Source organism: Podarcis liolepis (assembly GCF_965112155.1).
Source record: "Podarcis liolepis genome assembly, chromosome: 9".
Taxonomy (NCBI): domain Eukaryota; kingdom Metazoa; phylum Chordata; class Lepidosauria; order Squamata; family Lacertidae; genus Podarcis; species Podarcis liolepis.
In genome coordinates this window covers 46,536,243-46,562,781 of record NC_139564.1, presented here as the reverse complement: position 1 = coordinate 46,562,781, position 26,539 = coordinate 46,536,243, and the positions used below count along the sequence as shown (strand labels likewise).

The window sequence follows — 26,539 nt, the reverse complement described above, 5'->3', positions numbered from 1 at the left end:
TTTCCTACATGGTTCTCCCATTCTTCCCCGATATATTCTCACGACAACCCTGTGAAGTAGGTTAGGCTAAGAGCCCATGACTGGCCCTAGTTCACCCAGTGAGCTTCAATGGCTAAGTTAGAATTTGAACCCAGATTTCCCCAGTTGAACATTGCAACCACTGCACCCCCCACTCATCCGCAAAAGGAGCATCAGATACCGCACAGCTAGATGATAGCAGATGCCGGCTTCCTCCACCTCACTCTTCCCTTCAGTGCGGCGGAAGAGACCTGGTGTGGCAGAACTGAACTGACAAGACCAAGGAACCAAAATGTGGCATGACAGAATCAAAGGAAGATGCCAATATCAGATCATATGGGACTGGAATTAGTAAATAATTGTCCCCTTCCGCTATATCTATGAAGTCATCAGGACTCACAGGCAGAACCAGGACTATCACAAGGCCAGCAAGTGTGCAGACCTCAGAGGGGTGCAGGACTGACATTTGAGGGTCACAGTTTCATACAGAGTAGTATTTCTTATATATTACACAACTCTGATAATATTTAAATTTTATTTTCTATTTTGAATAATTTTATCATTTTTTAAAGTCATTCATACATTAAAAGTGTTGTCTGGAAGCAACTAGTCTCTTCCTTTCGATTCAACAGACCTATAATTATTTACCTGCATCAACAGGCAAAGAATTATTGCGTTGGCAAATTCTAACTATCCATGTATCAGACTTAGGCATAAACGCTAAGCCAGTGACTGAAAGAGTCAGAGCAATGCTTTGAAACCACTGAGATATTATCTTGGTAGCATATATGATGCTTTAATGGAGATCTTTGATGACACAAGCCTAAAAAGTTTATTTACTGAAGCTAAGATCCTTGCTGATACATTTTGTGAGTTTGTTGTGTCCCTTGTTACATGCTACCCTGAAGCTGAAACACACATAAATCAAATTAAAATATGTGGCAACAGAGCCCTGTAGCAAATGGCATGCTTGTGATTCTCCTGGCAGAAGTGTCCCACCTGCTTTAGCTGCTACAAGCAAATTCACACAAGCATTAATTCCTGACGGAGTCAAAAGATGTGCAAACGATTTAAAGACACACAATCTATGCTCCATTATAGCACCAGGTGGCGCCAGGTAACCTGAAATTGTGAGCTTCAAGCGGCAATACTAAGAGTAAATCAGGCAATTCCTCTTCTCTTCTGCCTGTGCTAGTGGTGATCTAAAACTTTTTGCAGCTCCTGGTGACTTAAAAGTCACCCCAGGACCTTTTACAATGCTACAGGCAACGTTGTAAAATAATTCTTAAGTGCATGTCTTCATCCATCCAACCTATATCCTACCTTTACATTTGCTCATTGCAGCTAACAAAATTAATTTTCCCAGAACGGTGTTCTACAAAAATGCTGTTTTTCATATATATTTTTTTCTTTTAAAAAAAACTTTATTGCAAAACAATTTACATATAACAACATAGACAAACCAAGACAATACCTCAGTGACAACTAAACATTAACTAACAACACATCGTCTAACACCACACACACTTTTGACTTCCAATTCACCTCATTGTGCTTTCTACATATTCTTAACCTTTACGCATTTCCTGTTATATCTATTACATATCCAGAAAATTTTCTACATTTATAGCTTTCCTTAATATTCAAGATTCAATCTAGACCTGTCAGATTTGCATTTTTAAAGTATTGTTTTAGATATTCTTTAAATGTTATACATTCTTTACACACTTTCTGGTTTGAGTTTCCTCTTATTCTCCCAGTCATTTTCGCAAGTTCCAGATATTCTATCATCTTCATCTGCCAGTCAAGCTTTGTGGGAATTGAGTCACATTTCCAGTTTTTTGCTACTAAAATTCTAGCCGCCGTAGTTGCATATATAAAGATGGTTCTAAAGTTTTTGGGGTTTTTTGCTGTTTTCCATATTTTGGGGGCAAGGTATGAAGCACCTACTGGACCAGCTCTGTAGTTTGGGAACTGGCAGCACTCTGATCATAGCTGTCAACGTTTCCCTTTTTTAAAGGGAAATTCCCTTATTCCAAATAGGATTCCTCGCAAGAAAAGGGAAAAGTTGACAGCTATGACTCTGATATGATGGTTCCACTCCTAACTTCAGGATCAGATGGTAGAATAGTGTTGTTCAGGTTTGTGGTGCTTGTGCTATAAGGTACTGGAGAGTTTAATCTTGTGCCCTGTGCTACTGAACATCTATATGAAGTCACAGGTGACACTGTCAGTACAGTGGTACCTTGGGTTAAGAACTTAATTCATTCTGGAGGTCTGTTCTTAACCTGAAACTGTTCTTAACCGGAGATACCACTTTAGCTAATGGGGCCTCCTGCCACTGCGCTGCCACTGCACAATTTCTGTTCTCATCCTGAAGCAAAGTTCTTAACTCAAGGTACTATTTATGGGTTAGCGGAGTCTGCAACCTGAAGCGTCTGTAACCCTAGTACCACTGTAGTTTGGAGTTGGGTGCCATTAATATGTTGGCGATACCTAGCTCTGTTTCTCTTTGACATCTGAATCAAATGAGGCTGTGCAGAATGTGAACCATGTTGGGTGAAGCTGGATGAGGGCCAATAAACTGACACCTGGCAAAGGAGAGACCGTGCCTTGGTGTGGAACTTAGGTAGGCGGCCTGTTCTGGATGGGGTTGCATTCCTCTCGAAGGAGGAGGCCCATAATATGGGAATGCTACTGATTCCTTCATTGTCACTGGAGGCCCAGGGGGCTTGCATAGCTAAGTGTTCCTTTCACCATCTTCAACTGGTTATTCAGCTTCAGTGTTTCCTGGACAGGGATATTAAAAAGGTGGTTTAAAAACCTGTTCCTATGCATTTATTAAATCTGCCTAACAATGGGATTTACTGTAAACTCTTCTGCTGGGGCCCTCTATGTGCAAACCCTGTGCTTTAAAAACAGGCACAAGCCGTTTTTCTTTTGTGTTAACCCACACATGTGGGTCTGTAGAAGATCAAATATAATTCATATATCCTCTTACTAATACCCATCAGTCTGCTGCTCTGACTCATTGTTTAACCTGCCCTGCTGATGTTGTTTTACCTACAAATGCATTGTCTTCTGTTTTAATGTAGGCTAACCTTGGCATTGCTCACTCGATGAAGGGCGGGCTAGAAATCCTTCTAATAAAGAAATACTCTAAGACAGCAGGTCAAACATCTCCCTTCTTTGCTTTACAGGCCTTATGAAAGGCGACCAGCACAGGATTGGAGCTGGAGGAACTCATTGCAACATGCTTATAGTCTCACTTCCTGCATATTTTCCACTCTCAGTTTTCTTTCTGATGGGGTTGTGCACTCTAGTCCAAGCATGGCCTCCTGATTAGAGATTTGGAATCAAATCCTGTAGCTATTCTGCCCTTTTGTTTGAAAGTGCAACAGACACAGGACAGGGTTGCTAGCAAGGGGGAGGAAACCTCAGGCCCATGTTGCTTCAGTGATTAAAATATCTATTCACAACTATGACTTTTCCTAGACTGGGCTAGCCTGGTCACAATTATCCATGCTTTGTTAACTGGTTGCCAGTTTTGTTCTGGACCTGATTCAAGTACCTTCTGGACCAAATTATAAATGAGTTGGGCCTCAAATATCTGAAAGAAAGCCTCTTCCTTTACCAACCTGCCCATACATTTAGATCAGCAGAGGAACCCTGCTTATGGGCCTGCCTCAAGTGAGAGCTGTGGTACCTTGGTGCCCTGAAGGGCCTTCTCAGTGGGAGCCCCTCACTTATGGAATAACCTCTCCACTGAGGCGTGTCATTTCATTGATGTGTGTGGCACTGATGAGTGAAGACTCGCCTTCTTTGTTTTATTCCCTTCCTGCTGCCATGTAGATTTCCACTGAGATTTGTTATGGTAATTCATTATTTCTTTAAGCTTTTAAAACATCACAAATTATGGTTTTAATGCGTATGCAGTCCTGTCCCAGGACAATTTGGTGAAGGGTGAGATAAACATACTTGAAACAAACATACACAGTTGGTCATGTTAGTTTGGATTCCTTCTTGGCAGTTTTAAAAGAACCAATTCAAAGGACTGGTGCACACTTTTAAAGCTCTAAACCCCATTGGAAACAAGTACCTTTTTACTACGGCCTTTGACTCCCGAGATAGTATATATTTTAGGACCACCTTCTTCTTTGGATTGTAAATTGTTTTAACCAATTACTTTTATGCTGGTGTATTCTGCTCAGGGTGAAGGACGGGTAAGAAATCAAATAAATAGCAACAGCACCTGAAAGAGCTCCACCTTCCATGACCACCTCTCTGTGCTCATAGTTCATCTGTTGATGGCCTTCTTCAAGTGCCTCCGTAGAGAAGAGCCATTTTGAGCTCAGCTACCAAGGGACTTGCTCCAAGCTGCTTGCCTGATGGCACTTTCATTTTGGTGCTAGGTGAAAATATTCTCATTTGTTTTACTTTCAATACAGTACTTCATAAATAGCTCAGGCAGCTTTTGATGTACCTTTAAGTATTCTTGACTGCTCTTTCATCCACCAACTCATAGTCTGTTTGCAATTTTATGGATTTGTACATTTTGGGGAGATGGGAACCTTGTAACCAGCTGGAATCAAAGTTGAAAAGCAATAAATAAAAATAAATGGACAGGTGGGGGGATGACGACGACAAACATGACAGCTTTCTCCAGAGACCACAACAGTGTCATTTCTTCCTGACTGGATCTATAAATGCCGAGTTCACATGATTACCTATGAGCATGTGAGCACATATAATCTGTAATTTTAACATATAATTTTATTAGGATTATTTGTGTTATATTCATATTTATTAGGTTATTTTATTTTATTTTTAATGATTGGTACTACCAGTTTTTTTGAATGAGTATTTTAGATTGCTTTATGTTAACCACTTGGTAGAGCAGTAGTCTTCAACCTTTTGAGACCTAGACGCACATCTGGAGACCCATTTCTTAACACACCCTCCCCCGTATTTGTATGGTAGCAGTGCTGCTGTTGTGAACAGCTTCAGATCAGACAAATGACCCAGCTACTGACCCACAAGTTGAAAATCAGTGACTTACTATATTTTTTACTGAAGTAGTAGTACGGTAAACCTGTAATTTACAGGTGGTTACATTCTGGAGCTTGCACCGAAAGTCAAATTTGTGTATTGTAAAAACCCATTTGGTTCAGTGGTGGGTAGGATGGCCAAAGCCATTTTTCCTGGAGCCCCACCCCCTTTACATTTTAAATAAATACATTTTTGCCACACCCACAAAGCTGAATGTGCACCAAGTTAAATGCACTTAAGTTAGAATCAGAGTTGGAAGGGACCTGGAAGGGAATCCTGCCCACAGCCATTCCTGGGTGGGCTCAAACCACCAACCTTCTGGAAAACCACCAGTTGCAATGACCTATTGCATGACGAGGCTTCCTTACTGTATATAAATCTTGCCAAGTAACATAAGTAATGGGTGGTATTCAATTAAGCTGTACTCATGGCTAATTAATGGGCATGGCTAATCTTAGTAAGTCTAGGTAAAGGTAAAGGGGCCCCTGACCATTAGGTCTAGTCTTGGCCGACTCTGGAGTTGCAGCGCTCATCTCGCTTTATTGGCCAAGGGAGCCGGCGTACAGCTTCCGGGTCATGTGGCCAGCATGACTAAGCCGCTTCTGGCGAACCAGAGCAGTGCACGGAAATGCCGTTTACCTTCCCACCGGAGTGGTACCTATTTATCTACTTGCACTTTGACGTGCTTTCAAACTGCTAGGTTGGCAGAAGCAGGGACCGAGCAACGGGAGCTCACCCGGTCGCAGGGATTCAAACCGCCAACCTTCTGATTGGCAAGCCCTAGGCTCTGTGGTTTAACCCACAGCGCCACCCCACAGCGCCACCCGCGTCCCCTTTGTAAGTCTACTCTTGAGTAAAACTTAGCTGAATATCACCCAATATGCCCCACAAGGGCACTGTGGTCTGCTCACATTGACAGATGATTGCACGAAGTAGCCTAAGATTGCTTAAAGGGCACCATGGCTCTCAGTGGACTTACTTGTGAGTATTTGCTTTCACATTGCAATATATTTTCCCTTCCTGTCTTGGTAATCTTTTTTTATTATTATCTGTAGACCAATTGCTTTCTGTTGGAAAGGGAGAGCTCTTCGTTTCTCTTTTGCCAGCTTCCTGGCCGTTCTCTCCTTAGCGACAGTCTACCACTAGGAAATCAGAGTCAAGACAAACAAAGGAGCATTTATCCGGGATTTTCTTCCAGCCCTCCTTCCCCGCAGCATCTCCCTTTAGCTTGCTTCAACATTTGAAAAGACACAACAGGCAAGGAGGCAGGAAAAAGAAGCAAACAAATAAGGTATGTCTCTTCCCTGCCCCACGCAAATGATCCTAATTAATTAGTTTTCTCTGGGTTGGTTCTAAGAGCTAAAACTAAAGCCACGTGCGTTGAACCCAGGCAAGCGGAAAACAGCCCGAGAAGGTGGAGGTGACCTGCACCTCAGAAGGTGGTGGATATGAAGAGGTATTAATTTGCTTAACAGCCTTGACTAAGTAGCTGAGGAAAGGCAATCTCTTTTCTTTGTTATGAATCCAAGAGAGAGAGCTTAAAAATACAGGGTATCCAATACTACAGAGCAGTGCTGGGAAAATTAAAATTTGATGTGTTTAATATAGTGAATGTCAGCAACAAATGCATTCATTGAACTAGAATATCTGAAAATTATATGTATCGCCCTTCCTTTCAGTTTGCCAAGACAGACAGTACCGCTGTGTGATGGTGAGCAGAGCAGCGAATCCACCAAGAAGGGATTCCATGAATTGACTCTTTGTGAAGACAGACCATCAATTCCATGATTCTTTAGAGGCACTAGGGTTGTTGTTGTTTTACATTAAACCCCCATTTAATTTCTCCAAAGAAACCAGAATGTACATGGATATTCATATTTGTCATCTTCATACCCATTCTTCGCTCCAGAATAATAATTTCCAGCACTGCTCTGTAGTATTGCATACCCTGTATTAGAAGAGAGGGGGGGGGAGAGGGAGAGAGAGAGAGGCAGCCTGCCTGCTTGAACCACAGCAGTACCAAAAATGATTAGCACACCTTTCTGATTCCAAGAAAACAGATGGGTGTAATTCACATCACCTCACTTACTAGAGAAGCCTGAAAATAAGACACAAGTGACAAGATGTGCACTTCAGTATTGTCAATGGGCTTCCATAGTAGCTAGAACATGGCTATTTGGTCCACAAAGTCCAAGTCACCTTTATTACTGGGAAATAGAACCTTTTTGACACGAAACAGTTAAAACTCAGGATATAAAATACACCTCTGAACACAGACCAGTACTCCAGCAGAGAGGGAGACAAGGGAGCTTGGGCAGTAAGATGGGAGGCAAAATACACTGGAAAAATAGAGGGCAGTTTTCCATTGTCCAAATTCCCACAATTAAGGAATTTACAGGTAAGTTGGATTCTTCTCCTAAAACTTTTTCTTCTTCTTCTGTTACTTTGCAGCCATTTCTTATCAGGGTCATTCTCCGTGTCTGTTTCTCATGCTTTTATCTATCACCACAATCCATTTGCACATTAATCTTGAGATTTAAAAAAATATTTCCTAAAACTACATATTTAAATACATTAATAAATGTGTGTTAACTCAAAGCATATATTCAGATCTCTCTTTTGAAACATTTAAAATGCTGAGAATGTGTAACAAAGGGCAAAATCTGTTAAGACTGCCTATCTTAGATTATGTGCACATCTGATATGAGAAATTAGGTTGCTTTTGTACAGGATCAAATTCTTCTAACAGATGGAGTCTAACCTTGAACAGAAAGGAGCCTTGAAAACACTGCACAGGGAGTATGTTTTTCAAGACATCATTTGGGTAGTGTATCATCCATCACACTCAGCAATTTAAAGCAGTAGTGTTGTACTTTGGTTGATGAAAGCCTTGCAAGTCGAACGTTTTGGTTTCTGAATGCCACAAACCCGGAAGTGAGTGTTCCAGTTTGCGAATGTTCTTTGGAACCCAAACATCCAAAGCGGCTTCCGCTTGGCTGAAAGAGCGTCCTGCAGCCAACTGGAAGCAGTGCCTTGGTTTCCGAACGTTGTGGAAGTTGAACAGACTTCCGGAACGGATTCTGTTCGACTTCTGAGGTACCAATGTGGTGTCAATTAATGCTTCCTTAATAAATTTATAGTACAAACCATATCATATTGTTTACAGCAGGCATCGCCAAACTCGGCCCTCCAGAAGTTTTGGGACTACAATTCCCATCATCCCTGACCACTGGTCCTGTTAGCTAGAGATGATGGGAGTTGTAGTCCCAAAATATCTGAAGAGCCAAGTTTGGGGATGCCTGGTTTAGAGCATAAAAACAATAGGTCCTCTACACAAACACTTTCACCTCAGGCCTCAGAAAATATGCTGGGATACCAAAAGGTAAGGTCAGCAGTAAACACTTCAATACAGTGGTACCTTGCAAGACGAATGCCTCGCAAGACGAAAAACGCGCAAGATGAAAGAGTTTTCCGTTTTTTGAGTCGTCCCGCAAGACGAATTTCCCTATAGGCTTGCTTCGCAAGACGAAACGTCTTGCGAGTTCTTGCAAATTTGTTTCCTTTTTCTTAAAGCCGCTAAGCCGTTAATAGCCACTAAGCCGTTAATAGCCACTAAGCCGTTAATAGCCACTAAGCCGCTAATAGCCGTGCTTCGCAAGACGAAAAAACCGCAAGATGAAGAGACTCGCGGAACGGATTAATTTCGTCTTGCGAGGCACCACTGTATCTTATTTGGGACCTTATTTGGTACATTATTTGGACTTTACTCTAAGTACATCAAAAAGCCTCCTTAGTTCTAATCCACACAATAGCCGAGGACACATTTTAGGATTTACTGTTTTTTAAAACTGGCAACACCATGCCATCACCATCTTAAATACTATAAACTATACAACAATAAATACACTTGGAACATAGACAAGATTTACTTATTGTGTTGACTGAGGGATCAAAGTGCTGGAGAGACCCTGAGGTACATCTATACCATTGGGGATAGCTACAATGGCATTAAAAGTTTCTATCTGGTTCAAATCCAGTGCTGGGGATCAACCTGGAAACAGGAGGGCTGACTAGCAGCTAGGGGAAAGAGTGGCTCAGGAATATTGGCTTCTGCACAACACAGTGGCCTGCATAGCTCTGTTAAATCCCATTGCTATGGTTAATGTTATTTTTTAAAACACCCTTTGCTTCTGGCAGATGTGACAATCTGGGTCAGAACGAGAACCTGGAATGCTCTAGCAATGATTTGTGCCTTAGCAACACATTTTCCAATGTCATCATCTGTTTGTGCAAGTCTCAGAACATTTTCTGAAACAACCTGCTGAAAATGTCACTTCAATTTAACATGTTCACGTAATTTCACTTTTTTTCCTGCTAGACTTAATCTACAGGAGGGCGTGTGTGTGGTTCTACCCAACACCTTGCAAAGACCATCACAACATTGTGGAATTGCTAATTCCAGTACTCTGGATGAGATACTTCTAGGAAGAAAGGTCCACCCACTTCAGTTCTTTTTGTGTTTCCAATCTTAAATTCAGTTCTTTACATTTTCGCAGAAAATTAACCAGCATTTAAATGTGAATTTCTCCTAGTTTTTGTATGACATTTTCACAAATGTGCCCATTTCTGCGAGCAATTTTCCCTAGTATGCATTTCTGTATGTTATTTTCACTAATATATGCATTCGTATGCACACATTCCCCTAGCATATGCATATTTGCAAACATTGCTTAGGGAACTGCGTTGCGAACTTTGGGCAAGTGTGAATTTCATAGGATGGCTGTGCTTCAGTTCTCATATTCTTTTAGAAAGCGACAATTTGGTAAGATTTGGCTTTAAATGCAAATGGAATCAAACTTCTCCTATCCATGGATAGTGGAAAAACAGGGCTAAAGGGATGAATTTGATAAATAGACTGATTTTATGTCGGCACCCAGCTAAGCACCTTTTCTTTTCTCTCGCTAGCACTATTCGCAAACTCTTGCTAAGATAGCACAAAAATGACGATGCTCTCCACTCTTCTGTTTCTGAGCTTTCTGCTTGGGACCAACCCAACACCATCTGGCCGCCTCTCCTGTTACAGGAAAATATTAAAAGACCACAACTGTCACAGAGTCCCAGAGGGAGTGGCCAGTCTTCGACCAATTGATGGGCTTCTTCAAGATCACTTCTGGGAGGGAAAGGGCTGTGAGATGGTCTGCTATTGTAATTTTAATGAATTGCTCTGCTGCCCAAAGTAAGTAACTTTGACTCTTGCTTTCTTTTATTTGCAAGGAGAGATAATAATAATAATAATTTATTATTTATACCCCGCCCATCTGGCTGGGTTTCCCCAGCCACTCTGGGCAGCTTTCAACAAAATATAAAAATACAGTAGTCCGTCAAACATTAAAAGCTTCCCTAAACAGGGCTGCCTTCAAATGTCTTCTAAAAGTCTGGTAGTTGTTGTTCTCTTTGACATCTGGCGGGAGGGCATTCCACAGGGCCGGTGCCACTACCAAGAAGGCCCTCTGCTGGGTGACCTTGGGCTAGTCACACTTCTTTGAAGTCTCTCAGCCCCACTCACCTCACAGAGTGTTTGTTGTGGGGGACGAAGGAAAAGGAGAATGTTAGCCGCTTTGAGACTCCTTCGGGTAGTGATAAAGCGGGATATCAAATCCAAACGCTGCTGCAGCTTAATTGAAATCAAAAGCAGAAAAACCCTCCATCTATTATTACCTAACATCCCAAATGATAACAAGACAAATGAGCCCATTTCAAAGCTTCAGTACCAAAATATGACATAGGAGTGCAATGGTCCAAAGGCAATGCATAGGGATTTTGCCGATACTAAGCAACATTGGTCAGAACCTGGATGCACACTGTCTGAGGGAGGCACTGTAGCTCAGTGGTCAAGCATCTGCTTTGCATGCAAAAGGTCCCCAGGTCAATGCTCAGTGACTTCAGGTAGGGCTGGGAATATTCCCTGCCTGAAACCAGAGACATTGCCAGTCTGTGTAGACAATATGGAAGTAGATAGACCAATGGTCTGACTTGGTATGTCAAGTTTCATGGTGGGTCATTCTTAATTTTATTTTTATTTATTAGATTTATATACCGCACTTCGTCGTAAGATCCAGGGTGGATTCTGACTTCTGTTTTAGACCACCACCACTCTTTTTCCTTACCTAATAAACATTCAGATATTTTGGACCTAAGGCTAGCTAACAATATGTAAGCCCACTTAAGTCTTTGGTGTAACACAAACTATAGGACATAGGGCCACTGATCCAATAGATGTGTCTACTTGTTCATTGCGGAATCTGGGGTAGAAACGGTCATTCTGAGGACAGCACTGGTTATTACAAGAGCACCTCTGTTGCTGCTAATTTCAAAGATGAGCAGCATAGACAAGAGGGACAAAGGGAGGGGGTGGTATTTTGGAAGTAGCAGTGTGTGTACTGATGTGGTGGCAGTATGGTAACTGGAACACACAACCATGAAATCAGGTTATTTGGAATAAGCAACAGGTAGGTCAAGTGCAAGTAGATAAATAGGTACCGCTCTGGCGGGAAGGTAAACAGCGTTTCCGTGCGCTGCTCTGGTTCGCCAGAAGCGGCTTAGTCATTCTGGCCACATGACCCGGAAACTGTACGCAGGCTCCCTCGGCCAGTAAAGCGAGATGAGCGCCGCAACCCCAGAGTCGGTCACGACTGGGCCTAATGGTCGGGGGTCCCTTTACCTTTACCTTAGGTTCAGGAGCTAGATGCTTCACATTTTCCCTTCTCCAGTAGTTCCTTTCAACCCTATTCTGTTTATCTGGCAGAAAGCCCAACATAACCATGCAGAACATTGTGCTGTTGGGGAGGAAAGTAAATGGGCTTGATATTTAGAAATTGGTCAATAACCCTCATTTCCAGAGACATTAGGAATTCAGATAAACTGAGCTCTTTAAGCTCTATCTAATTCAGGGATGGGGAGCCTGTGGCTGTCCAGCTGTTGTTGGACTACAACCCTCATCAGCCACCTGCCAGCATGGTCAATTAACAAGTATGATGGGAATTGCTATCCTGCAAAATCTGGGGGGGCCACAATTTTTACATCTCGGTGTAATTCATAGGCCGTACAGAGAGAGTGGCCAATATAACTAAGCATAATTGGTATACAAACAAAGAACAAAAAATGGTTTGCAATAAAAAAGGAAAAAAGAACTTAGCATTGTTCTTTTAATGAAACAAGTGTTTGAATACTAATAGAGCTCATTCTGAAGCACCACTGCTTTTAACGGGGCAGTTTTAAATAAGTATATTTTAGGACCCATATATTATTAAAACCTCACATGTGGTCCTGAGCCTTTTAATCTAAAGTTCAGGTAGAAGCCTGGGTAGATTTGCATTTAATGAAATGATTTGCCTCGTTTCAGTAGGGAAATTGAAAGACCACCTGGAAACTTCAATTGGTCCAAAATGTGGCTGCCTGATTATGATGTCACCTCTCTCTTCTAAGATCTGCATTGCTTTCTTACTCATTTCCTGACTCAAGTATGGGTTCTAACCTTTAAATCCCTAAATGGCTTAAAGTCGGGTTACCTACTCCCAAATGAGTCTGGCCAGAAGTTAAGGTCAGAATCAGAAGCTCATTCCTTCTTTACATGGAATTAGACTAGTAGGAGGAACTCAAGACAGAGCTTTCTAAACGGAATCATCACTGAATTGTGGAAATACACTCCCTATGGAGACCTACCAAGCCCCTTCCCTTTTAGTCTTCAGACAGTTGCTGAGAATTTTTATTATTATTATTTCGTTTTTACATTTAGTTGCCTGTTTCTAATTTGATTGCTGGCTTTACGAAGTGCCTGCTTTTATGGTTGTTTGGTCTGTCTTTCATTTATTGTGTTTTCATAATTCTTGCAAGCCACTTTGAATATTTAAGAAACACAAGAAGAATTAAAGTATAATACCTATAACATACTTCCCGTTTTGAATTTTTGCCAATTTCTTTCAGGGGTATCTTTTTTGGGCCAAAAATATCATTTGTGATTCCCTGCAACAAGCCATGAAGAAACATTGTGTTTGAGAAAGGACGGCAAATGCAGGACTTAGTTCATGAAGACTGGAATAAAGCTTATGTGGTCATCAGGTCTAAAGAAGATGGACTTTGAATGCAATACGGAAGCTACTATAGCCACCATTTTTTAGGCATTCAATGTTTTGTTTAAACAAGACTAACAGCCCCACCATGTTTACCATTCATTGAATGGGTATTACCTCCAAGGAAGTAGACTTGGAAGGAAGGAAGTAGGGACTGTAAAATTAAATACCCATTAATAAAACCCCATATGTAGCAGAGCTCTCAAATCTAATTTGGTGGTGATGTTGGTGTTCACTGACCTCACCTAAGTAACATACCATAGAAGATACACTTCTTCTCAGGGCTGCTTGAGTGGGATTGTCTTAATTACAAAGACTAAATTAACTAAGACTTATCTAAAGTGTTTCATATGACCGTTTTCTTTAATTCTTGGTGTTTTAACTATTTGTATGCAGCTTGAAGCATCAGTTGTTACACAATTAAAGCAAGATTTAATTCTCAATTCTCTCATTTAATAGACTAAGTCACTGAACTACAAGCATATTTAATCCCATCATACTACTTTTTAAGGAGTTTAATGGTCATTTAAAGTGATGTAGTTTCCATTGAAACAGCTACTGCACACTTCACAGAAACTGTTAGCACATTTGCAAAGCCAAGCAGGGTCTTACATGGTTTCAAATTGGATGGGGGACCACGTGTTGAGATGCCTGCATTGCAGGGGAATGACTGGGTGACCCTCAGGGGGTCTCTTCCAGCTCTACAATTATGATTACGTTATCTGCCCTGTAGCCCTTTGATGGCAATTCTTTACATTTTGGTTTCCCCATGCCCTCTCTCCCTGTCTCTTGCCATCTCTCTGAAGATGGGGCTGTTGCGACTAGTGGGACTTTACAAGCTTCTCCATACATTTCAGTTATAAAATTCTAAAGACACCTTTACGCTTTTATGTGGTCAAGGAGACACAGCTGCTATAAAAACAGACTTACAATCAAACAGCAGCTGATCACGCATGGACTTGAATCAAAGCTCCATGAACGCAACACAACTTCAGCTGGTTTAGATCAGGCCACGTCTGAAAAAAATACATGACATTAATAACTTTAAATGCTTCTCATCTTTAAAGGAGCATACAGAGAAATGAGTGTAGATATGCAAATTCATTTTTAAGCAAAATAAAATAGGGCAACGTGTTTTTCTTTTTCAGTTTAAGTCCCACTTAATGTTCCTTCCTGCAGCGGGATTTTGGGTAAGTGTTCAGTGTTTATTACAGGACGGGGGGGGCGGGGTGTGTGTGACTGCGACAGGGGTTAAGCATTTCTTTCCTTCCCAACACTCCATCCCCCCCCCCCCGCCTGAAACTGCTTTTCTTTTCAGAAAAATGGCACCAGTGTTCCATTACATGCATTTATTTGCATGTAAAGCCAATTAGATTTACTGCTTGCAACTCTTTGCAGTGTGCATTTTGCATGACATTGGCCATCAACACCCAGCCAGCGACAGAAGTATTTGGATATGTAGAACAGGGCATGGGCAGACCTCTTTCGCTTTATCAGCAATTCGCATTCCAAGTACAGGATAAAAGAGAAGAAATTCTGTGCAACTGTGGAAGCACTAACAAACACAAAGCCTTCTTTGTGGAAATGATAAAAGGGTCGATAAAAAGTGCCTGGAGAGGGGAAAAAAAGGAAAAGGAAAAGCAACAGATACATTTGACAACAGGAAGCATAAAATATTTTTCATTGATCTATGAAAACTCCTGAAGCTTCCAAATGTGTTTCACCTAAAAACTGCCAGGAAATACAATATAAACTATTAACAGGGCTAGCCTGCACTAAAGGCACATTGAATAACTCATAATCTGTTATGGATTCTGCCCATTAAGGTATTTAAATGCTGCTGGCATGTGTTTTATTTTTGCATAGTAAGTACAATGCGAGGAGACTAATCTTACCATCTTCAGCTCTTAAATTTTTAGTTTTCATTGTTCTAGGTAGCCCATTAGTAAAATTATTTGATACTTATGTACCAGGGGACAATACAACAATTTTGACACTGCTTAAGAATGGGTCAGTAAGCCGCAATGAACACAGAGGGCCATACTTCAGAGTATACATAGAATTGCATTTTACATTTCACTGTTAGTGGGACATGCCTGCACAACTTGTGACACTCTGAGCTGATTGTTATCTCCTTAGCGCCAGCCATGATTTGTTGTCTAATTGGGAAGAAAGGTTGAAAAAAAACGGGTATGTTTACTATGGAGAAATAAAAGCTTGGGGTGGAAAAGCACAGAAATGCAATTTCCAAATATTTAAAAGGCTCTTGGGTAGAAGAAAAATTGCTCAATCCTACTCCTGAGATTGGAGCAAGAAAAATGTTTCAGCTACCAGAAAATTAATGATAAAACACTGCGAAACTGTCCAAACGTTTAAGGGAAACAAATAAATAAGCTGCCTGTGGCTGTTGTGGCTTATCTTTTGCAGTATTTAATTAGAAGCTAGATAGGCGGCTTTCTTAGAGCAGCGAGGGGCGGGGATTTAAGCCATTCATTCAACAGTGTGCACACCTAGCTCAATATGATAATTGTGTTTTGCATTCATCTTACCTTTTTCAATCTCAAGAGCCAATCAAAGTACTCTCAACAAAGGCTAACGCTACTGTTAAACAAGGAAGGATTAACTTCGCAAGTGTTAAGCCAACTCTGTTTCTAGCAACACAAGAGTATTATCCTCTGGTACCACCACTACATATTGAAGTATTTCACAAAACAAATACTGCCTATGCAGTAAATACCTTAAAATTTATTTATAGGCAGCTCCTTTTCCCCCATTTGTAATAATGATTTGTGTATGGTCAGTTCAAAAAGAAGGTAATGCTTGCCTACATACCAAGACTGATTTAAATATCACTTTGAGCACTCATATAGTCCTTTCCCCCCTAAGTGCTCATTTGTCCTTCTTGAACGAGACTTTTGGCACCAGTCCATCTCTGCAGTCTGAGGTCATATTGAATGCTGTGCCTATTATGTCTGTGATTGCTCTGAATTTTGTATTATCTACAGTCTTCTGTCTAATCATGACATTGAACAGTACAGTGTAAGGACACTAGTATCTCTCCTTGAGAAAGTTTAATACCACCATCGCATACTTGTCCAAAGGATCTTATTAACTGTATTGCTTTTTTGCAGCTGAATCAAGCAGTTCTTATTGAAGAGATTATTTAGGTATGCATAGAGTCAGAGGCCATAGGAACAAACACACCTGTATAGTAATCAGCTATATTTAGGTTTCTCACATGGGGGGCTAGAAGGCTATTATAGGAAGTCACCCCACCAAAAAGTTATAGTTACACTACATGTTCACTCATAAGCCAGTCCCTGTAAATTCAAGGGGACTTGCTCCAAGCGTGTGTATAGGATTGCAGCCTAACTTTGGTAATCTATTCCTTTTGGCAATGTTTCCGCACTATTCTGCTTCTGATGCAAAAGGGCAGGAAAAGGCTTATAGGTTTTTATCTTCCAGGTGCCTCTATGTGGGTTGCTGCAAATGGTATTCAGCCGTAAGGCAAAGATTTCACATGATGGCGAACACTACAGTACAACTTTTTTTTATAACTACATGCAATTCAACCAGGGTTTCTAACTTTCTACAGCTTTGACTTTTCTGTCAGTGGGATTCATTCCTAAATTCTAAGAAAATGTTACGTAACAGCACAATGTTGGAGAAACTCTTGGCCATTAACTGCTGGCTTTAATTTCAAAAAACAAGCTTTATACTCACAATCAGACGGTAGAAGATGACAGTGTTAGAACTTCAGCCTCACAGCAATCCTATGTATACAGTCGTACCTTGGTTTTCGAACAGCTTAGTTCTTGAACGTTTTGGCTTCCGAACACCACAAACCTGGAAGTGACTGTTCTGGTTGACGAACTATTTTTGGAAGTTGAATGTCCAACGAGGCTTCTGATTGGCTGCAGGAGCTTCCTGTGGCCAAACAGAAGCCGCACTTTGGTTTCCAAACGTTTTGGAAGTCGAACGGACTTCCGGAATGGATTCCATCCGACTTCCAAGGTACGACTGTACTTTCCTGGAAACAAGCCCTACTTAACACAGGGGAACATATTACGGAGTAAACACGTGTAGATTTGTGCTGCATTTAAAATATAGATTTCGGTTGCTTTTCTAGTCACAATTTCAAATCCAAGTTCTCAAATTGTCAAACACTGGTTGGGGTTTCAAATAAAACAGGATCTTTAGGTATCACTTACCTTTTGCAGGCTGCATCTTGTCTGAACTGGGAGTGACAAAACATCAAATGTGAATTTCAGTACAGGTGATGGCCTTGAGAAGAGCAGGTGGTTTGAAGATAGCATGTAGGGTTGGGCTTACTCATATTGTGCACTGGCACAGAAGATAGGAAAAGAATATGCTACACAGCAGGACCCAAGACCAGGAAACAAGAGAGTACATTGGGCTGCACACTTGAAGCTGCGTTTACAAAGACCCACTTCTACTGTGTATCCAATTATCACAGTTAGTTTCTAGGACACCAATCACCTGTCATGGCTCTATCTAGAAGAAGCTTGATCCCAGCTATTTTAACTGGCAACTGGAGCATCTGCAACCCAGATGCTGTATATACACCCCCTCATCCTAAACAGAAAAGCAGATCAACTTGGAAATTGCTTGTTGGAGCCATGTGACAGTCCACCTATAGTGCTAAAAACCTCTGGACCACCTTCTGATAGTGCACAATATTACAAACAGCAGATAACAGTCACTTTTCACATCACAGCTGTTATATTTAGTAAGGCAAAAGGAGTGGTTTTTCTTTTCTACTACTGAAGTGCAGAAGTCAAACAGTGCAAAATACATTACTTAAGAAAGCAATACAAAACACTATTCCCCAGTGGGAATACTATACTGGCTACAAGCCACTGAGTCCTCTTTTTTTAAAGCTACTAAAATTTGTGGGAGTAATACACCATCAATGGTTTGTCAACTATAACCCCCCCCCCAATAGGAGAAGCACTATACCAGAGCTTTCAAAACTTTTCATGTTGGTGACACACTTTTTAGAGATGTATCATTTCGCGATATAGTAATTCAGTTTTGCTAGCAAACTGGAGGTTAAACTAACCCCTTTCCAGCCCTGGGAGCATTCGCGTGATACGCTAACACACAGTTTGGAAAGCTCTGCGCTAGACAATAAACAATTTTGTTGTTTATAACTGTGGTAGTTAATATGGAACTGCAACCAAACCTTCTTTTGGAAGTACGCAAGACTCAACAGCAAATATTAAGATTCATTTTGAACATCCTGCTAAACTGTGGATTATGTTACCACAGTTTAGAACCCAAACCATAGTTGGAGCTTCTAAACATACACATAGACAAACCTTGCCTTATAGTCAGTTGTCTGCTTTCAATTTTTCTATTCTCAGCACTTACAAGTTTATTCCCCTCTTTTATGGCAAAGCAACCTTGGGCAGTAGAGCAACAACCATACCAATAGTATGTTCAGGCACTGTGTTAAAACCATCAAAAAGCACAAATTATTGCTTTAAAACTCATTTCAAACCATGGTTTCTGTGTCTGGTTTGCCACCCTAAGCATATGTCATGGTCTGCCAATTCAGACATCATATCAGCCCCTAAGAAATATTTCTGAGCCATGGCTTGGCATGATTTTTTAACCAAACAAAAGATGATACTTGAGGGAAAAGCTTCAGAAAGTATGTTAAGAGCTGTGTTACACAAAGGTCTCTTAACGTATTATTCAAATATAACCAATCATCTTTGCAACTGAAGCACAAATTAATTCATCATGAAGCACGACCTTGACACCATTAGCTGTCTCCCTCCCAGCCCAGGAGAGATTTATAGGAGATATTTTTGGAGGGCATTCCACATTTCAGCTTATTTTTACAAACTGAAAAGCAATATACAGTAATAGCCTTATACACTTGCCAGACACCATACACGTGAAGGTGCAGCAACACCAATAGTATTTATTTAAAATATTTTTACCATGGAAATATCATTTATGAGCAGTATTTTTCCCAAGAAAAATATCAGAATTCTCCATCTGAATACCAGTTACAAAGAAATCTTCAGCAAATCCAAAACAGTCTTTACACCTGCAGAGTTTCAAGTTTGCTTATTTAGTGAACACCACTGTCCATTTTTAGATCAGATTTGTTCTTATCGTTCTTCACAGAGTAGATGAAATAGGCCACAGTGTCTTTTTCATTCACCGGAATCGTCCGAAAATGACACCCAATTATCTGCAAGAAAAAGTATATATCCTTGAACATAAGTAGGTATTATTTATGAAGAACACACAGCAGAATCTAGCCTGGCCTTCGAACACAAGTTCTTAGAACTTGAACATCAGAACTTAATAGGTGGTGCCAATTGGCACACAAGGAACAAGACACCAGTATTGTATTAGCACATTTACATTTATTTTATACTGATTTAAAGAATTGTTGTCTCACTTTCCCTGTGGAAAAAACTCCCAGAAAATTTTAGGAATATCAGTGATAAAGCATTCTACCCTATTTTCCAAGGAATACAGAATGTTCTTCTTACACTCATCCAATGCAAAAACATATCACATAAGCACTTAACTAGCCAACCCATGAGATGTTCTAAATCAGTTAACAACCTGCTGCCCTCCATATGTTTTGGACTACAACTTCCATTGGCCCTGACCAGAACAGTTACTGGTGTAAGTTGTAGACCAAAATATATGGAGGGCACCAGAGTGGTGAAGTCTGTCCTAAACTGTCCAAATACAGAGGCCAAGCAGTGGTAGTAACTGGAAACTCTGGAGCCACTGGGAACTATTCCCATTTGTCCATTTCAGCACAAAGCAATTGGAAGGAGCATAGCTCCAAATCACTGGATCCAACATTGTCTGGTCCCTAAACAGGGAGAGAGATATAGTTCTACCAAGCCAGACAAAATAGTCCATACAAAAAAGGTAACGGTTGTTATTGAAAACTTGTTCCAAGAGTTCAACATTTTGAAGTGTGGAAGAACAATGGGCTACAAAAAAAAGTAGTACTGGGACTGGGTATTTAATTATTCAAAAACAACCTAGAATAAAAACAGACAGTGAAGTAGCCAGGTCTGTAGATGATACCAAAATACTGAGAATGCTAAACCAAATGAAACATTCCAAAAGGATCTCCAAACTTCTGAAACACCCCTAAGAATCTCAAAAACAGTGTATGCCTTAATAGCCACCTTCCATTGCTTTGTCTACATTACAACATCCAGTAATCATCTGGTAAGCAGTGAATTCCAGAAGTTGTTGCATAAAGAACTACCTGTCTGCCTTAAGCTGAAAGCTTCCTCTAGCTTTGTAGAATCTAAGATGACCCACACAATGCAACAAGCTTGAAAGAATCATTATCATACACTGTTCTACTGTTGCAGCATACTCAGCTGACATTTTCGATTAGTTTTCCACTGTGTCTCCAGGACCTCTTTCTTAGCTGGTTAAAGTCAATTCAGACCTCCACCAGCATTTATGTGAATTAGTGCTCTCTTATCTCAGGCTCTTTGCAGCGATACCAAATATCATCATTATGTTGCCCAGCCATCCAACTTGCAGGTATCCTTGAGGGTCCTTCACTACCTGCTTAGGGCTTTAGCATCCCAAATGATTTTGTTTCATGTGCAATCTTGGTTACATCTCATGTGCACAGTCCTATGCATGCCTACTTAGGAGCAAAACCCACAAGATTTATTCCCATTTAAAATGTTCATAGGATTATAGCCTAACCCTGTCAGAAAGCTGCATAATCATCAGTATGAAAGTGTACCAAGGAAGCAATAGTAAGCAAAAAAGAAAGAAGAAAGTCGTCAGAATGCAAGGATTTGAGAACTCTAGTTCAAAAGAGCCACATAATCTAGCACATTGTTTCTTTCTTTTTACTAAAGTATAAATAAGTGAAATTGCACGTACTTCAACAAGCTGTGCTTTGTTAAGTCCCGGTCTGGTCTGTAATTTGAAGTGCCTTTTGTATCTTCTTAGTGTGTTTACTTGCAACTGAAACAGATCAACCTGCAAGGGAATGACAAGATTCTGTTAACTCAAGGGCCATGTCAACAAGTTATTTTATAGTGTGCATGCTGCACAGAAATTTCTGGGCAATGTGCTTTCCCTCGGCCTCTTACGTATATTGCATTACATGAAGCTTCTATGCCAGCAACAGCCACCACCTGGAACAGGCAGTGTCAGAAGTCCTAAACTCTAAACATGGTAGATTACATGTTTTGCATGTATATCTGAAGGAGCATCTCCACCCCCATCGTTCAACCCGGACACTGAGGTCCAGCATCAAGGGCCTTCTGGTGGTTCCATCACTGCAAGAAGTGAAGTTACAGTGAACCAGGCAGAGGGCCTTCTCAGTAGTGGTGCCCACCCTGAGGAACGCTCTCCCATCAGATGTCAAAGAAATAAACAACTATCTGAATTTTAGAAGACACCTGAAGGCTGCCCTGTTTAGGAAAGCTTTTAATGTTTGAAGTTTTATTCTGTTTTTAATGTTCTGTTGAAAGCCACCCAGAGTGGCTGGGGAACCCAGCCAGATGGGTGGGGTAGAAATAAATTATTATTATTAATTGTAGTAAGATAAAGGTAAAGAGACCCCTGACCATTAGGTCCAATCATGACCGACTGGGATTGTGGCGCTCATCTCACTTTACAGGCCGAGGGAGCCAGCGTTTGTCTGCAGACAGTTTTTCAGGGTCATGTGGCCAGTATGACTAAGCCGCTTCTGGCGAACCAGAGCAGCGCACGGAAACGCCGTTTACCTTCCCGCCAGAGCAGTACCTATTTATCTACTTGCACCTTGATGTGCTTTCGAACTGCTAGGTTGGCAGGAGCAGGGACCGAGCAACGGGAGCTCACCCCGTCATGGGGATTCGAACCGCCGACTTTCTGATCGGCAAGTCCTAGGCTCTGTGGTTTAACCCATAGCACCACCTGTGTCCCTTTAGTAGTAGTAGTAGTAGTAGTAGTAGTAGTAGTAGTAGTAGTATAAAGTCCATGTTTCAATCCCCAGAAACTCCAGCTAAAGTACCTCAGCTAAAGTAGTAGGTGCTGGGAAAATCCTGCTTCGAACATTGGATGGATGTTGTCAAAATTATGAACTAGATGGACTAATAGCCGTTATGCAGTATTTAGCAGCTGCCTATGCAATGATCCACACTGCACGTTGAGGCGGTGGGAAAATGCAGAGAGACATTGTGAAGCAGGCCTAGTAAGGAGTTTCACAGCAAATGAAACGGAACTTCAAATAGACAACTCTACGACAAGTATTTTGTACAGATCATACACTGGGGCCATCTAGTGCACTAGCTTCCTCAACCTGATGCCCACTTTAGTTGTTTTGGACTAAGTCCCATCAACCCCACACAGTACAACCAACGGTCAGGGAAGATGGAAGCTGCAGTCTAACATTTCTGGAGAACAGCAGACTGGAGAAGACTGGTCTGTACCTTCATGCTCCCAGCTTCTCATTTTTTTTTTAGAAAGGATGAGCTTAAATGTCAATACAATCCAGGCACAATAAAGTAAACATACAAAAGCATGTGGGATTCAGTAATAAAAAATAATGTCTATCACCTAGCACTTAAAAAAACAACCCCAACATTATTTTGTATGGCCTCCACAAAACATTTGCCTACATGGAGATAATACCAGGAATATTATCCTACCTCTGGAGCGTCAACATCTTGCACTGGTGAGTCACCATCATCATCGCTGCCTTTTCTCTTTCTTCTGTTTCGAACACTTTGAATTAAATTTTTGTGGAAATCACAAATATAAAGATGCCTTGCCTGAAAGTTTTTAAAATAAAAAAAACAACAGGTTAACATTGGGCAGCAACAACATTCTCAAACTTCACAACTCACAAACTAAAGGACACCAGTGATTTTCAGTAAAAGGGTCAAGTTGCCCAAACACATTCAAGGGTACCAAAAGCTGCCAGAGGAATCTTGTTATGTTAACAAGCTACTGCAGTGTTACCAGCTTGGCTCAGGAAATGCCTTTTACCACTATTTTATTCCCATTGGCTAAGTAAAAATACAGTTATCAGAAACTCAGTGAAGCCTTTTCACAAAAGTGGGCAGAATGCAAGGATAGGAAAGTGACAAAAGTCACATCTTTTTTGTTACTTCTAATAAGATTTAGTATCTTAATGGATGTAAACACTATTTCCACCTTTCAAGAGTAGATTCTCTATACAAACTTATGTTTCTTTGGATTTGAAATCCAAAATTTAGGATGCTGTAACTGAGTTAGCAGCTGCCAAGATTCAGGGCCAAAGGGGTCTTTTTAATTTAATACATCTGTACACAAAAACTGTCTTTAAAAAACCAAACAAACTCAAGAGTGTAAATGCCAACCTGAAGACACTTAACAGCATACATCTCAAACATATTTACTTAAAGCCATTGCTTCCACTTGGGTTTACTACCTAGAAAGTGTGTTGAAACAGCATCCTAAAGCTGCAATCTTAAATATACTCAGTGGGGAGTAAATCCTCACAGAACTATCAATAGATTTACAGTAAAAACCCTGCAGGATTGACTGAAAATCTACTAGGAACTACTTGGAAATATCGCTTTCATAATGCAAACTGAGGAACACCTCCCCCACCAACCCTTCAAGTTACCTCCTGGTATTATATTTGCAGTATGTTATTAGCAGCCTTTATTTGCTGCCAGGCATCAACAATGCACTGTTAACTGAGTCAGTAAAATAAAAAGATTCAAAATACAGTACTTGTTCGTTCCAGTAAAAAAGCGCAAGCACAGTGTTAGCCATGCATTAGGGAGCCATGAGCCGGCAGACATTTACTCCGCAGGTTAACGTGCTCCGACTTGAGGAATGTCTGTTGTACTAAATGGTTTTCTCTCTCTCCGCCTTTCCTTTAAACATGATGGAGGGAGTGAGGGTGGGGGAAGAATGAGGAAGACAAGTCGGACGACCAGCCTTCAGGGTTTCCTACGATTGCGGGTGTTTCGCCGAAAGAGAAAGGATTATAACGAGAGAGCCTGATGGCTGCCAAGGGGAAGACGACACAGTGGCAAAAGTAGGACGTGCAACACTGCAGCACGAGGCGGAGCAGCCAAGTACTGCCCTCTCTAGAGAAACAGAAACACTCCATGAAGCACACACGTACACACACACGGCTGGTCCTGAGAGAAAGCGAAAGAGAACCGGGATTTCTTACGAAGAGACGTGCACACACAATCACTACGATTTGTAAAAGGGGGTTGGGGAAGAAGCAAAAGCAAAACCGAAGGGGGGTGGGGAGAGGAGAGAGCAGCCACTTCCACCCGCACTTACAAAGACCAGTAGCCCAGCTTTTGCAACGTCAGCCACGCAGCTAACTATACAGCAAGGGCACACACAACAGAAACAGGGAGAAACCCACAACGGCCAACCATTCAATGACGGGAGGCGGGGGGAAGAAAGCAGAGCAAAAAACAAATCCAACTGCCTTTTACTGCCTCCGTACTCCGCGTAAAGAGAGCGGGGGTGGTATAACAGCCTATCCACGCAAACACCTTTCATTGATTTCCTTCTTTCTTGTTAACTCACCCGGGGCAGGGAATGGATGGGCTGCAAGGGGAATGGGCAAGGAGATCGATGGCTATTAGCTGGGCTCCCCCTTCCAGGGCATTTCCCGGGGACTGAACGCCAGCCAGGTCGCCCAGTTACAAAGAGGCAACAAGGCAAGGAATGCCGCGTAACACTGGGCTTCCCAAGGAAGACCATCTCGCCCATTCATGTCCCCCCTCCTCGGCTCGCTTTTGTTTCCTCCTCCATCGCAGCGTGCAATGTTAAGCGGGGAGATCTGGGGGCTACTGATGTTTTCTGTGCTTGCAGCGGGGCTGGGGGAGAGCGAAATGAAATGAGGGAGAGCAGGCGTCGTCGAACTGCGACGCCTTCGGATGGGTTCAGGCAGGAGGCGACAAAGCCATCCCAGCAAAGGAAAGCGAGTGACCTGAGCCGGCACTTACGCTCTTGTCCAGCTCGATCTTCACCTTCTTCTGCGAGATACTCTTCTGGATGCGCTTGCTGAAGCTGGCGTTGCCCGCGGCTCGGCTACACCGCTCGCCTTCCTCCCGCAGGCAGCACAGCTGTCCCGCGCCGGGCCCCGCTGCGCCCGGAGGTCCGGCCGAGCCCGCCGCCGTAGCCGCAGCGGCGGACGAAGCAGCTCCTAGCCCGGCCGGCGGCTGCGGGAGGGGCGGCGGCGGCGGCAGGACTTCCACGGCGGCGGCGGCGTTGGCCACCACGGCCGGGACGGCGGCAGCTTCTCCCCCGCCGCGGGTCACTTCGTCGGGGCCGAAGCCGTTCATCGCCTACCTCCGCCCGGGCTGCGGGCTTTCTCTGCCGGCAGCCGATGCCTCGAAAGTAAAGTACAACTCAACGGGGCGGTGTTGCTGCTGCCCCCCGCCCCGCCGCGGACGCTCAGACGCCTCCTCCGTCGCTCCTTTTGTCAAGGAGCGGAGGGGAGGGAAGGCAGCAGCGGGCGAGGGCGCGAGAGCCGCCCAGATCCCCTCCTTGCAGCCGCCTGCGCCGAGCCCCTCGGGGTAGCGGGGAGGGAAGAGTAGGGGGCTTGAACCCCGCAGCTGCAACTCTTTGGAGAGGGGGCGGCAAGCAGAAAACGTCCGCTCCGCTGCCGTCCTCTGTTGGACACCGGGAGGGAAGGAGGAAAGACACAAACACCCTCTCCTCCCTGTGTGTGGAAAGACTGGACAGGACGAGGGATCGCTTCCCTTCGAGCAGCGGGTCCCGCACTGCGCGCAGCCGCCCGCCCTCTCCGAGCAATCAAATTGCTGGCCTCCCTTCTCCTCCAGGCTACGGGCAGAGCAACTCCGCTTCCTTCCCTCTCATGTCATGTGCGGCGGACTTTTCAGCGGTTTCCCTGTTGCTACTGCAGCAGCAGCAACCTGCCCTACTGTGTGCGCTTGGGGTGTTCTCCGCCCCCTCCCCATTCCTGCTCCTTCTCTTTTTACCCCCGCCTTCCACAGGCGCTCATGGGGGTTGTAGTTTTTCGGCACCGCTTTGGCTCAGGTCGCGGACGGGGCCAGAGACTACAGATCCCGAAATGCACCGCTGCGCAAAACCCCCTCCGCCGGGGTTAAGTATATTTACCAAAGCGAGCGAGGGAGCGAGCAGACGAATTTGCAAGCGTCTCCTCGCTTGGGCGCGCGCGCACCAACACAACAGGCCATTTTACTGGCTCGTAGCGAGGTAGATGCTTGCAAACCACGCACCAGAAAGGTCTTTCCGCTCGCCTTCCCCCAGCTCCGCCTTCTCTTAGAGGATGTGTGCAACGGGGAAGAGTTAATGCGTTTGTTAGCTTG

At 42.7% G+C, this 26,539-nt stretch overlaps 2 protein-coding genes across 2 annotated transcripts in view; one reads left to right on the top strand and one right to left on the bottom strand.

Moving 5' to 3' along the window:
• The window catches only part of SCRG1 (stimulator of chondrogenesis 1), a 77,617-nt gene extending 63,978 nt beyond the window's left edge, over positions 1–13,639 (top strand). Inside the window, exons 4-6 of the mRNA XM_083520379.1 lie at positions 6,146–6,358; positions 10,033–10,303; positions 13,051–13,639. Coding sequence (XP_083376505.1) covers positions 10,068–10,303; positions 13,051–13,105 — 291 coding nt within the window. The 5' untranslated portion in view covers positions 6,146–6,358; positions 10,033–10,067 and the 3' untranslated portion in view covers positions 13,106–13,639. The remainder of the gene's footprint in view (positions 1–6,145; positions 6,359–10,032; positions 10,304–13,050) is intronic.
• A 4,281-nt stretch (positions 13,640–17,920) lies between these two features.
• Positions 17,921–26,180, bottom strand: SAP30 (Sin3A associated protein 30). Its single transcript, XM_083520367.1, has 4 exons — positions 25,190–26,180; positions 22,874–22,996; positions 21,117–21,215; positions 17,921–19,425 (listed from the first exon to the last, which is right to left on the bottom strand). Exons 1-4 carry the CDS (start codon positions 25,526–25,528, stop codon positions 19,303–19,305), a joined length of 684 nt encoding a protein of 227 aa, XP_083376493.1. The 5' UTR covers positions 25,529–26,180; the 3' UTR covers positions 17,921–19,302.
• Positions 26,181–26,539: the final 359 nt, after the last annotated feature.

Bases quoted from the DNA above. Each gene is read 5' to 3' on its own strand.
- SAP30 (XM_083520367.1), bottom strand. From the start codon at position 25,528: ATGAACGGCTTCGGCCCCGACGAAGTGACCCGCGGCGGGGGAGAAGCT. The intron at 21,216-22,873 runs GTAGGATAATAT...ATTCCCTTGCAG, and splicing joins AAGATGTTGACGCTCCAGAG to GTTGATCTGTTTCAGTTGCA. The intron at 19,426-21,116 runs GTACGTGCAATT...TTTTTCTTGCAG, and splicing joins ACAAAGCACAGCTTGTTGAA to ATAATTGGGTGTCATTTTCG.